This window comes from Pangasianodon hypophthalmus, chromosome 26, assembly GCF_027358585.1.
Source record: "Pangasianodon hypophthalmus isolate fPanHyp1 chromosome 26, fPanHyp1.pri, whole genome shotgun sequence".
NCBI classification, from domain to species: Eukaryota; Metazoa; Chordata; class Actinopteri; order Siluriformes; family Pangasiidae; genus Pangasianodon; species Pangasianodon hypophthalmus.
The window spans coordinates 16,990,145-17,004,569 of NC_069735.1; the positions used below are offsets into that span (position 1 = coordinate 16,990,145).

A 14,425-nucleotide genomic window follows, 5' to 3' on the forward strand; every position below is an offset into this window, starting at 1 on the left:
TTGTTTGCTTGCTTATGTCTAGAAAGTATTTGTTAATTAATTTAAAGTTTGATCTTTTATAGGAGCCAATAGATATACCGTAATAACTAATTTACTCTAATTAATTCATTAATAATCCTATATTTGTTTACTTTGTAATTTAGTAGTAAATACTATATTTATAATAAATATATTTTATTATTGTATTTTAGAAAATCCAGACAGATGAGTATTGGGTATTTATTGTTTCATATATTTACAAAATTAAGCAACTATTCATTTCATTCATTACACTATTTTTATTTATGTATTTATCTAATTATTTAGCTAGTTAGTTAGGTAGGTAGTTAGTTAATGTATGCTTGTTTTGGCCTATAAGGTATAATTTCATGAATGAATCACTCTGTTCATCTCCACGTTTACGTAAAGCTTGATGGTGTTTTTCCAACAGCCAATAAATCTAAAGATTTGTTTATTTAGAAAATATATTAATTATATTATTTCTTTCATTTACTAGTTTATTTGAAAGCAAATGTCTCTCTTTGTTTATTTAATGTTTAAAATATTAATATGGTATTTTTAGAAAATCTGGCAGGAGGTATTGTTTCATATACACTATAAGCTCCACTCTTCTTGTGAAGTCTTTCCACTAGATGTTGGAGCGTGGCTGTGGGGATTTGTGTTCATTCAGCTACAAGAGCATTAGTGAGATCAGGCGCTGATGTTGGGTAAGGAGTCTCCAGTTCCAGTTCATCCCAAAGGTGTTCAGTGGGGTTGAGGTCAGGGCTCTGTGCAGGACACTCGAGTTCTTCCACTCCAACCTTCACACACCATGTCTTCATGGAGCTCGCTTTGTGCACAGGGGCATTGTCATGCTGGAACAGGGTTGGCATAGACCCTTTAGTTCCAGTGAAGGGAAACTGTAATGCTACAGCACACAGAGACATTCTATACAATTGTGTTCTTTGCACTTTGTGGGAACAGTTTTGGGGAAGAACCACATATGTGTGAGTGATGGTCAGGGGTGCACATACTTTTAGCCATGTACCTCTTTACTTAAGGTATTTAATACCAGTTGATCGTGTCATATTTTATTTATTTATATAGTTAGTTATTGGTAAGTAGGTAGGAGTTTATTTATTTAGTTAATAAGTAATATTTACTGTATCTATTTGTAGCCTATGTTTGAAAGGAGATTATGGAGTGTGTTATGTTTAACTCAAGTTAAATCTGATATGTCTGTTTATGGAGCCGCTTCAACACACACACACACACACACACACACACACACAGCTGCTCTTTATTTTAGGGCACTAATTAGAGTATAAAGCTCTTCTCCAAGCTGTTTGGGACTTTCGGGAGGCGTGGTGTGGGCGTGGTTTTACCGGGAGGTGGGAGGGTTTATATTTTTTCCACACACACACACACACACACACACACACTCAGTAGGTCGCTGGAGCTCGCGCGGTGTCCGGAGTGCAGGAGTGCAGGGCTGCTGGCGCGCGCGCGCTGGGAACGAGATGAGCTTTTCCGAGAGTGTGGAGTTTGGGTCTCTGAGAGCGGAAGAGTAAACTTTTCTTCTTCTTCTTGTTGTTTGGGCTGCTGAGGAGGAGGAGGATGAGCATGAGGATGAGGATGAAGGTGCTGCGCGCGCTCCTGCTGCTGTGCGTTTGCGCGAGCGCACTTGCGCAGTACTCCAGCGACCAGTGCAGCTGGAGAGGGAGGTACAGTGCTGTAAACAACTCCTACTCCCATCTCACTGCTCAGCCTGCAGGGTTTCACTGCTCACACACACGCTTACAGAGGGTTTCACTGCTCACACACACTTACAGAGAGGGTTTCACTGCTCACACACACGCTTACAGAGAGGGTTTCACTGCTCACACACTCTTACAGAGGGTTTCACTGCTCACACACACGCTTACAGAGAGGGTTTCACTGCTCACACACACGCTTACAGAGGGTTTCACTGCTCACACACTCTTACAGAGGGTTTCACTGCTCACACACTCTTACAGAGGGTTTCACTGCTCACACACTCTTATAGAGAGGGTTTCACTGCTCACACACACTCTTATAGAGAGGGTTTCACTGCTCACACACACTCTTACAGAGAGGGTTTCACTGCTCACACACACGCTTACAGAGAGGGGTTTCACTGCTCACACACTCTTACAGAGAGGGTTTCACTGCTCACACACTCTTACAGAGGGTTTCACTGCTCACACACACTCTTACAGAGAGGGTTTCACTGCTCACACACACTCTTACAGAGAGGGTTTCACTGCTCACACACACTCTTACAGAGAGGGTTTCACTGCTCACACACTCTTATAGAGAGGGTTTCACTGCTCACACACGCGCTTAGAGAGGGTTTCACTGCTCACACACTCTTATGATCCCTCTGTTACACTCTGTTCCAGGGGAAAAAAGGTTTAAATGGAGAAACTTTCCACTGTTTTTGATTTCTCTTTGAAGACTCAGTGTGCTGAGGATCTCAAGCAGGAAATCCCCTTAACATTATCATCACTTATTGATCATATGAGATCAGAATCCTCCTATTCCATCATATCTTAATTAAAAAAAATACACTGATGGTATTATATCTTGGGGGCGGGGCTTATTTGATTGAAAGACAGTGAGAGAAGCACAAAAGTCAGGTTTCCTCAGTGTACTGTTTTTAGGGAGAATGAACTTTTTCCACCTGTTTCCACCCTGGCAGTGAAAGCATTAGTGACTTAAAAGCTGATTTGCTGCAGAACTTCTCCATGAACCGCTGTGGGATTTCATCAGGACTGTTGTTGTGTTGTGTTGTGGTGTTGTTGTTGTTGTTATTGTTTGGTTTTCATTGTTTTCCACACAAGGATGATTTCAGTGATATGGTTCTAACTTTGTAAAGTCCTACACTCGGAGAAATAAAGCTAACAAACTACTTTTTTCTCGTTGTTACCCCACGAGCACATCTACTGTAGCTTTAGTATGATGTTTTTTCACCTGGAAACCTTTAAAAATAATTTAGGGTATATAAATGAACCTTAAGAAGGTAGAGTTGTCATTAAAGTCGCACGCTACAACGCCACAACATGACATCATATCTCACTCCTTTTATTAAAACAAACAGAGATCCTGTTGAGATTTAGAGCTAGGAGAGTCTAACTGGACGAGTGTTTAACACTCCTGCTCCTTTTAACTGCATCTTTTTAATGCTTCCTGCTTTCTTCACACTTAATTCAACCCATCAGGTCATTAACACATGTTTTATGAGGGTATAAACGGTGTGTGTGTGTGTGTGTGTGTTAGGATGTTGATGCTTTGCTTCCTGCTCTTAACACCTCACATTTATTAGTGTGAAGAGCTCATCAGTATTTGAGATTAAGAGTAAAAACACTGAATTTCAAAGAAAAAAAGTTTGGTCAAAAACAATGAAGCACAATGCTAAGGCTATAGACTTCCATTGCTTATGAATATTAGCTTCCTAACTCCAGTATAAACCTATAGAAAGCACTAAACATGTCTAACTGACACCATGTGGAGGAAAATATCTACGATTTTATTTTCTTACTCTTGGTAGAAGTTCTTCCCCCCCGTCTGCTCCCTCTCTCTGATCTTACCCTCCAATCTGGGCTCCATTACGCCACTCTGGCTTCAATTGGTTTAATTGAATCCAGAGAAATAATTTAATGACTGCGATTAGAAGCAAAAGCAAACCTCGAATGAGGAGATCCAGGGCCGGGGTGCAGGCCTGGGTGTTAGATTAGGTATTCGTTTTTTTCCTGATGGAAGGAAAGCACACAGGACAGAGTAGACTAGTAACCAGATACATTCCCATGCGGTATGATTGTGCTGATAACTGATCATACGATACATCACAGTGTTTAATATGAATAATACTGTAATAGAGGACATTTCAGTAGCAGCAGCGCATGTCTTCATACCTGTGAGGGTAAATATTTCGTCCAATTATAAAATAAAGACAAGTACACCTGTAGGAATTTACCAAAATGAAATTTAAAAGAAAGAAAATAATATACCAATATCATAATTTAACCTCATAAAGAAATTAAGCAAGTTATTAAATAAAATATATATATAGAATTTAAAAATAAATTGATTTGGGTTCTGTTTATATTTGCATAGCTGATATGGTTCGCAATTTTAATTAAAAGAAAAGAATTAACAATGACGTGAACTTTAATGTTAATTTTGTAGAATCCACAGATTCAATTTGTCAAAAAATTTTTTTCATCATATGCAGATCGTTAAATCAAATAAAAAAAAAATACATTTTTATATACAGATAGTTAAAGATAGATAATTTATCTCATGCCTTCCGACATCATGAACAAAACATCATAAACCTGACTGTTAATGTGATGGACGTGTGTTTGTGTGTGTGTGTGTGTGTGTGTGTGCATCAGAGGTGAGACTTTGAGCTTCCTGGTTAATATTTTATCTCTGATTTCCGTAAAGGCTGCGTGCCGACCCTCCCTCACCCCAGGCTTAATTACACTAAAATATAAATCAAACCCAGCGCACAGGCTTTGATCGCTCTTTTATGGTCCCGAAACAGCCGAACAAAGCAAAGCTCGAGAGTCACAGCGGCTTTAATAAAGCAGCTAATAAACAACGTTATCAGAAAGCTTCGTAATGTCACGTCAGGATTTAACGTTATGTTCTAAAACTTAGAAATGTTCTTAGTTAGGCAAAACATTTATTAACATTCGTGCTAGTAATGGTGTAACATCAAAGTCACACGGTTTATAAAGTCTACTTTAAACATGTTTCTGGTAAAAGGTTAGCAAATCCGTCAAAGTTCTGCTCATCTACAGCTGCAGCAGAGTTCTCATTGAGGATTTTATAACATATTATATTAAAAAAAAAAAGTTTGTCAGCGTTCCTACAGCGAAAAATGGTGCAGCTGCCTGGTAGCTACATTTCTTATCGTTTCTTTAAAACTCTCAGCAGCAAGAAGATTGGCAGCGTAAAAGTTTCTAGTAGGAATCCAGCACACGACGTTCTCACTTAGACCCAAACTAACGATTGCTAAAATGTTCATCAGCTAAAAGGGTTTAACTACATTTATAAACTTTACTTTCTCAGCTTTCACAACTTTCTCAGCACCGAGGAAATTAGCCACTTCACAGTTTCTAGTAGGAACCAAAAGTTCTGAAAATGTTCTGAGTGACCTAAATTAGCTATCTGGGAGCGCTCTCTCTCTCTCTCTCACTTTCTTTCTTACTGTCTCTCTTTCTCTCTCTCTCTCTCTCTCTCTCTCTCTCTCTCTCTCTCTCTCTCTCTCTCTCTCTCTCTCTCTCGCTCACTTTCTCTCTCTCTCGCTTTTACTCTCTCTCTCTCCCTTTCTCTCTCCCTTTCTCCCTTTTCTCTTTCTCTCTCTACTCTGTCTCTTGCTCTCTCTCTCTCTCACTTTCTTTCTCTCTCTTTCTTACTCTTTCTCTCTTACTGTCTGTCTCTCTATTTCACTCTCTCTCTCTTTTTCTCTTTCTCTCTCTACTCTCTCTCTCTTTTTCAGTTCAGTTCTTCACAGATTTTTGTATTTAATTCTTTATGCATTGGCTCGTCTGGTCAGTATAAACACCTGACCGCATTCGTAACGCTTTAACAGAAGCCAAGGTTAGAGTAATGACAAATATTTCACATTCCTGATTAATGAAATGTGCTTCCTGGAAAGAGTGTGTGAGCATTTTAGTCACACCACGGCGCTGTAGAATTCTGGATTGTGATTGGTCAGAAGGTGTTGATTAATTTTCTATAACAGCAGCTCTGACGTTTCTATAGCAACAGCTCATTCACAGTGACTCGTGCGGCGGAAAGAAACGTGTAATCATTGATACGGTGAAGTTTTCTGTAAGGAGATGTTTATTTAGCTTTTTTTTTAATTTTACTGAGAAACACACTGCGGTTTCTCAGTCACATGACAAGCTGTGTTTTTTTGTCTTATTAACTTGAAGAGAGTTGCTCGTTATTTTCTAGTAAAAGCACTACACACAGTGTCTCACGCTAAACACACACGTTCTGTTTGTCTCTCCAGTGGTCTGACTCACGAAGCTCACGCCCGGGATGTAGAGCAGGTGTACCTGCGTTGCTCTGAAGGTTCTCTCGAGTGGCTCTACCCCACCGGTGCCATCATCGTGAACCTCAGGCCCAACACGGTTCCCGAAGCGGGCGCTGAAACCCGGCTGAGCGCCTGCGTGAAGCCGCGGGGTGATTCTCGCGGAGCCAGCGTGTTCGTGGAGCGAGCAGGAGTGATGCGAATGCTGCTGAGCGAGGAGGAGCAGGCGGCCGGCCGAGTCCGCTGCTTCAGCCTCGACGAGGGAGCGCTGTTCGTTCAGGCTTCAGCACACACAGACATCAGCAAGAGAGTCACAGCGTTTCAGTACGAGCTGATCAGAGGAGAGAGAGCGACAGCAGGAGAGACACTTTCACCTACAGGTAAACCCGAGATTCAGGATTTGGCCATTTTTAACAGCTAATATGTTCTTTTTAGTCTAGTTATATTTTATTCATTTAAATATATTCATTCGTTTATGCATTAAAGTCGTGTAACGCACACCTAGCCCTGGATTATCCCGCTTACACCATGGTTACCTGCCAGCACTGACGAGTTAAAGCTGTAAATTTGAAAAAAATTAGTCAAAATTTGAGTGAAAGGATAGAAATAACAGTGAATTCTCATTAGTTATTTTATATACGGGTCGTTAGATCTAGAATTCTGCCCGCTCTAAATCATACACAGAGATAAACTAGTGCGATAAGATTACATGTATTTGAGTGAATTATAATAAATAGTTATTAGAGAGAGAGAGAGAGAGAGAGAGAGAGAGAGAGAGAGAAAGAAAGAAAGAAAAGAGTACCTGTGTCTGTGCCTCCTTCTCTACTAATAATGAAGCTGTGAGTTTATCTCCTGTATGTTTAACTGTAACTGTTTGTTACTATGGTTACAGTTGTTTATAAGCAGCGCGTTAATTTAGAGCGGTGATTAAACTGACTGGAACTACCTGCGTAATCAACGGTTTGAACCCACACCTTCCAGCCAATCAGATTCGAGTATTCAGACAGACCATGGTATAATGTTAGCTTATTGTTAGTCAGATTTAGTTGATGAAAAATGGTCAATTTTACTTAGCTAAAAGTTTTTGTCTTTTTTTTTTCCCCTGCATTTTTCACCAAACTGTGAATGTAATGTAAAAGTTGTGAATGTAACGTAGCTGCATTTCCTCGTAAGTGGTAATTCGCAGGTCACAGTGATGTCACTTTCGACCTCGGCGTATTCGACATACGGAGTATGAAGTAACATGGACGCCTCCATCTTCGTCTTTTGTTAGCAATACACTCGCCAGCTAACTGTGATGAGTGATGCATGAACAGTTTTTTTTTCCTCAAAACAGTGAACTGGAGAGTCAGTGTTGTAGATTTAACAAGTGAATGTGTCTGTATGTTGATTAATCTAAAGCTAATACGTGTATAAACAGTACGACTCATGTAAAGGGAAGAAGTGCGATTTTGTTTACTTCTGATGCTGTGAGCGGCCATGTTGATGTGACATCACTCCATAAATGGGCGAGGAACTCGTAGCTGCGAAGGTTACCCCAAGTTAGTAGAAATTTCTAGTTGAGAGGGTGTTTTCTTCGTTTTTTCCTGGTCGGAGGTGGGAATTACAGGTTACAACCTCGATCGATGCAGCATAAATATGTACTAGTTTTTTGATAAGGAGCTCGTGGTTGCAGACTTTTCGTCTTTGATGTGTGTTTGCGAGCTGATTGCTGTCGGTCTGTGTCCCTGTGTTTTGTCTCATGACTAACGACCTGATAACGACTTCGGTCACGCTGATTAGAGACGTCGGCGCGTAACTCCACACCCAGCTGATGTGAGAGGTGAAAGATGGGGGGAGAGAAAGTGCTAGAAATGATCAAAGAGAGATGGGGGGTTGGAAAGAAAGAAGGAGGGAAAGAGGAGAGTTTTTACAGCCATGGACTAGACAGAGCCCTGAAAAACGACCCCATACACACACACACACACACACACACCTCCCACTTTCATGTTCGTAGTGACATAAAAAAATAAACAGTGTAATCAGAAGGTCCAGCTCGGGTCAGGTCAGCCTCTCTCGCTGCCAATCACGGCATCACCTTACGCATGAGCGCCCCGTTTGTTTATTAAACATGATTGGTTAAACGGCGCGTTTGATTGCTTCTGATTGGTCGGCTTGTAACAGATGTAATGAAAGGCAGCTTTGTATCGACCCAGCAGGGTTAAAATGTCATGTTTACTCCATGTCTGGAATTAAAACAGTGAAACAAAAGCGCTTCTCTTGTGCTTTTAAAAAACAATATATAGTCGAATTTTTTTTGTTTTATTTAATTTGAGGTCTCCCTGAAATGTCACATGCTAAAAGATTAACACTGGCCCATTGACACAGAGTCAGGAGGAGTTCATACCACATCCATCTTACTGAGAAACTGCAAAGAAGCGTAAACTCCTCTGTCCTGAAGATGTCAGAAAACTTACATACTGTTACAGAGCACTGACACTGGAGACTCCTTCCATAAATGTTACATAAACATCTCCTTACAGAAAACTTATCACCATATCAATGATTTTTAAATCCGTTTATGCAGTGTTCACTGTACACATCCCTGTGAACGAGCTGTTACTATAGAAAAGATAATGTATTAGAACAAGTGTGTTAATATAAACCTGTGATTTGCAGCTGCACTACTGTCAGAGCTGCTGCTATAGAAAATTAACCAACACCTTCTGACCAATCACAATCCAGAACTCAGCAGTGTTTTGGTACAAGTCAAGTTATTTTGGTCTAATAAATTTGGTTAGAAAAGTCTGTTTAGCTAGTTTATTTAGCAAGGTTTACACACACACACACACACACACACACACTAAGGATATGGGATTTGTTAGATGAAATGAAGTTTGGGGTTCCTCCTGGGCCTTCACCTGTTAGCTTTACTCACTTTAACTCAGACACGCCTCAGGGGGTGTGTGTGGGGGGGGGGAGAGAGAGAGAGAGCGAGCGTGAGAGAGAGAGAGAGAGAGAGAGAGAGAGAGAGAGAGAGAGAGAGAGAGAGAGACTATATACACAGAAGGGTATGAATCAGACACTAATACACTGTGTATTTTATGGAAAAAGTATTTGTGTATTTGTGAAAAATAACACACACACACACACACACACGCACACACTGACCCTGTGACCAGGGGTTAGTAAAAGAGGTGGGGGTTGCAATGGGGAGTCTCTGAAGTGTAACTCTACCATGCGCGTGTGTGTGTGTGTGTGCGTGTGTGTGTGCGTGTGTGTGCGTGTGTGTGTGTGTGTGTGTGTGTGTGTGTGTGTGTGTGTGTGTGTGTGTGTGTTGTGTTTTGACTTGAATTAGTCTTGGTACTTTAAACCCTTCCAGTGTCCCTGTTCCCTATTCTGACTCTAAATGCTTAGACACTCAGTCACAGTTACACACACGCTCACATACGCACGCACACACACACACACACACACGATCACACACGCGCACACACACACACACACACACACACACACACACACACACACAGAGCGAGAAAAACATTACTCTGTAGGGGGTTAAAAAAGCAATCCACCCCTTTCCAAACCCTCATCCTGTAAACACCCCAGGATTGGGATAGCACACACACACACACACACACAGACAGGAGTTGGGGTGTTGAAAACGGGGGGAAGGAAGGATGGAGGGAGTAAAAGTGCAGGAAGAATGAGGGAGCATTTGGACAGAGGTGTGTGTGTGTGTGTGTGTGTGTGTGTGAGTGAAGGATGAATGAGTGGAAAGATCAGACGCGAGACAGGAAACACAGACTTTGCAGGAAATCACCGCCACGTGGCGTCTCCCAGTTCACGCCAAAACACATACGAAGGGAAAAAAACAACACACACACACACACCATACATATATAAACTTATGAAATGTAGCTTAAATTAAACCTAAACCTAGTTCAGTTCTGTTTCAGTTATTAGATGTCAGTCATCAAAAAGCGTACAGATTTGTTACTTCAAGTATCTTGGACAGTCATGTAACATTTCTAATAATTGTGCCCATGTAGTCATGCTGATAAGGTTAAAGGTCACACACATTACCCATCATCCCCCTGTGCCTAAACACAGTCTGAAGAGTATGAAAGGATCCAGATTTACAGAGATTTCATTTGCAAACCAATTGAATGAACATGTAGTAAAATTAAGTTGCTTCAATTTAAAAGAAAGAAAGAAAGCGATTCCAAAACAAATCCATAAATTGAGACAAATAAGTTTAGCCGTTCAGTTAGAACAAAAGTAAAGGCACTGTGTCTGTTTTTTTAAAACCCACAATACTAAAGCTGCAACTAATCAGATCATGCCTTCGGTATTACAGGGTTATATCTGAATTAAGAATGAATCTGTGTTAAGATAGAACCTTATAATAGCAAGGGTAGGAAATTAGAGAGAAAGAGAGAGAGAATGAGGTAAACATATGCATGTTTAGAATGTAATGCTTGTGTTCGCTGAGCTATCATTAATGGTCATGTGATCACTGTTCACGATTATACATTAGAGTTGGGTTTTCATGTGTGTCTCAAACTGATAGACTGTGTGTGGGCAGGTTTTCACATCTTGGTGGAGACCAAATGTTCCCACTAGGAGAGGATTATCTGATAGTTATGACCTTGTGGGGACATTTGGCTGGTCACCGCTCTGTAAACTGCAGCTGTTATTTAAAAAAAAAAAAAAAAAAAAAACTAAAAGAGCCAAATGGTTTCCTTTTGGTTACTAGGGTTAAGGTCAGGGTTAGATTTAGATGTAGAATAGCATTAATGAAATGCATTATTAATCAACAGAAAGTCCTCACAAGGACAGTAAGACAACGTGTGTGTGTGTGTGTGTGTGTGTGTGTTTCAGATCCCTGTACACCCTGCACTGATGATGAGATTCTCATGGCTGTCTGCACCAGTGACTTCGGTAATGATATCATGTCTTCACTCCATCATCTCAACTCTTTTTCAGTTATAACTTTTCCCCAATCTCATGTGATCTACTCCATATTTTTTTCTCATGAGTAGCGTGTAAGTTTGTTTGACCTCTTGTGGTCCCTGACCTCAGCGATACACAGATCAGTTTAACGTAAAAGTTACGGCATTATTATTGCAGCATGTGACGACAGTAGCCATCGTCGGGTCCAGCAAAGCAAGACAAGGACATTTTAGTTAACAGAGATTTTAAAATAAATAAATCAACTCAAGGACAATTCTGAAAACTATGCTTTGTGATGAAATTATATTGATTTTTCGTTTAGTTGGCACTAAAACCACATCTGATCAGAAGGATATTTTGCGTTATTTGTGCAATAAAAACATTATTCCTGTATGTTATTTTAAGAAATTAAAACAGTTGTGCAGCTACAATGTTGCTTTTGACACAAAAAATACTTATGCGCTAATATTGTCTTATATGTACCTGCGCACATATACCTAACTCTGTTGTCTTCTCTCTCTATTTCTTCACACCTCAGTGGTGAGAGGCAGCATCGAGTCCGTCATGGACGGCGGGGATGATGAGCAGCAGGCGTCGATGCTGGTGTCAGTGAGTCGCCTGTTTCGCCAAAAGCGGCGCGTTTTCGAGGGACGAGGGCGCAGCCGGTGGTCAGGACGTGTAATGGTCCCACGGAGTTGCGCCATCCAGGTGGAGCAGGGATCAGATTCAGGAGTGGGACAGTGGGCGGGGCTTGAGGAGTTTCTGTTCACGGGAGCCGTAAGGTTCGGCGAGGCGTGGCTCGGCTGCGCTCCTCAATATCAAGACTTTTTACTGATGTACCAGGCCGCCGTGGAATCAGGAAGTAACCCCTGCCATATGGACGTGAACTGAAAACACGGACAGGATCACGTGTACAATCAATTTTGTGGGCAACCAATCAAAGACCTACTCTAAATTTAGGGTCTTTGGTTCCTACAATGATGAAGCTGTTTTTGGAGTTGTATAAACAGCACGCTGTGTGTTGTTTGTAGCTGTTGCTGCCAGTTTGGAGCCGATATGAAGGATCTAAAGACTCAAAGCCTGAGACTGAGTGTGTGTTATTAGAGCTTTTCCGCTGGACATTGTGTTACAGCACAGCTTGATTCCGCATGTTGTGCCATTCTGAATTGTGTGCCAAGTGAGCTACCCTATCTAAATTCCCATTTTCAGTTTCTCATTATGGTACAAAATGTCTATTTTCTGCTCTATTTTCACTAAGATTGAAGTATCTGGCTGTCTGATGATCAGTGCTTCACCCTGTGAGTAAGATGGACCACAGTACCACAGACACATGAGCTGAATCTTTAAAAAATTGTCTAAGAAATATTCCATTTGTCAATTTTATGCAGTTTTAACTAATCATGTTAGGGTCAATATTCAAAAATGACCTTTTTTAAAATTATTTTTCTATATTATATTTTAGTAGCCCCAGTTTGTTATCTACAGCTCTAGTAGAATCTGGATGACCAAATATAATGACATCTGTCTTAACTTTATTCAGCTGAAGGAAGTCCATCATTTAATAGCCCTGAGACAGTTAAAGAGAAGTTGCCGAGAGCCATTTGGAGGAGATACAGCGTAAAACAATTAAACTGTATAGGGCCCATGATGGAGCCCTGAGGTACACCACAAGAGAGCTCTGTTTGTTTTTAATTTAGTTCCAGAACTATATTTGTAAAATTTGCTTAGTAATTTACTAATCATGCCAATCATTAGTCAGCACAACCTCCAGAGGAACTCCTACTCACAAGGGTGCGTTAAACAGACAGTGGTGGATGACCCGGAGAGTCCTCGGGTAGAGCTGTACCGTGCCACACTGGCCAGAGGAAAAGCGCGTGTGTGTGTGTGTGTGTGTGTGTGTGTGTGTGTGTGTGTGTGTGTGTGTGTGTGTGTGTGTGTGTGTGTGTGTGACCTCCTGTACAAGGGCTGTCATAACAATACATCCTGTACGAATCTAACTAGGTCTGAATCCACTATTGAAATGTTTTTATTTTTTCAGTAATGAAAAATGAGTACAATTCTGAAACTCTTCAAAAAAAAAAAAAAAAAAACAATGTTCCCTTATTGGCCACGACTGAAAATGTAATTTATCTCAGTTTTAAAACAATATATCCTTGATTAAGATAAACTTGTGTAAATCTTGTGTAAATATGTGTATTGCTAACTGATCAAGTAAACAGTTTTCGAAAGTGGACTGTTGAACCCGAGTGTCCTGTATGACGTTGCGTTTAAAAGCCGATGATGAGAAACGTGATGATATTCGAGGATGTTTGTGATGTTGATGATGTCGGTCCTGTTGTACAGTGAGAGGACTTTTGTTGCTGCTTTTGTTAGAAAGCTTTCTGTATAGTTCAGTCGATTCTTCTGACTGAGTTTTATGTTCTTTACTGTTTGTGCATATAGGGGTGTGTGTGTGTTTGTGTTTGTACAGATTTTTTTCTCTCAGGCAGTCTGAATAAAACACTTTCAAAAACAAAAAGTGTGAAATTCGTCTCTTTATGGAAACTGTACTACTCTCTCATGGAGCAAAACTGTTGGCACCCATAGAGAAAGTACACTGTTATGTATGTATGCGTATTGGGAGTGTAATATTACAGTTAAAAAGTCATAATTTCATGTTACAGTCCTTGTGGGGGTATTAAAGTACAGCTCAGTGTCTGTGTGTGTGTGTGTGTGTGTGTGTGTGTGGGAGAGAGAAAGGAGTAAGGCATGAATGTTAATTCCTGTGGAAGAGAATATTGACATATTTCTAAATATGTACATATTGTTTATAGATCTTAAAATTTAAATGTGCTTTTGGTTTTGTGCGTGTGTGTGTGTGTGTGTGTGTGTGTGTGTGTGTGTTTGTGAGAGAGAGAGAGAAAGTGAAATTCCCACACATTGACCTCAAAAGCTGTTTTGTTTTTATCCATGCGCTAATGAGACCTGAACAAAAGGAAACAGGAATGTGTGTGTGGGTGTGTGCGGGTGTGTTTTTCAAAAGAATTCACAATATGTCCTAATTGGTAATGAATTTCGTGTATTAAGGCTATCATTTAAGTTTCAACAAAGTTTTTTCAGACAGTTGGAGAGAGTCCCCAGAGTGTTCACGTGCTGGGAATGAAGAGGTCGTTACACAACATGCTAACACTAAACACAATCTACACACATCGAAAACATCGTTACAAACGCTTTGATCCTTTTAGATTGAAAGTGAGAAGAAGAAGAAGAAGACATACGCCTCCGCGATGAGATCTCACATTTGGCAGGACGGCTGTGTTTAAAATTTTTCTATTTTGGGGAATTTTTGGCAAAAGTGCAGAAAAGGCCATGAGTGTGTTCACTGGATGAATAATATTAACCAATGTACTGTTTTCTAAAGATATAAAATTGTGGTAATTGTGTCAGAAATAAGCAGGT

General features: G+C 40.5%; 1 protein-coding gene across 1 annotated transcript; it reads left to right on the top strand.

The window, feature by feature from the left end:
* The first annotated feature begins 1,404 nt into the window (after positions 1-1,404).
* On the top strand, positions 1,405-13,080 carry metrnlb (meteorin like, glial cell differentiation regulator b). The gene is made up of 4 exons (XM_026931893.3): positions 1,405-1,703; positions 6,029-6,429; positions 10,916-10,975; positions 11,526-13,080. The coding sequence occupies exons 1-4, from the start codon at positions 1,597-1,599 to the stop codon at positions 11,876-11,878; spliced, it is 921 nt and encodes a 306-aa protein (XP_026787694.3). The 5' UTR covers positions 1,405-1,596; the 3' UTR covers positions 11,879-13,080.
* Positions 13,081-14,425: the final 1,345 nt, after the last annotated feature.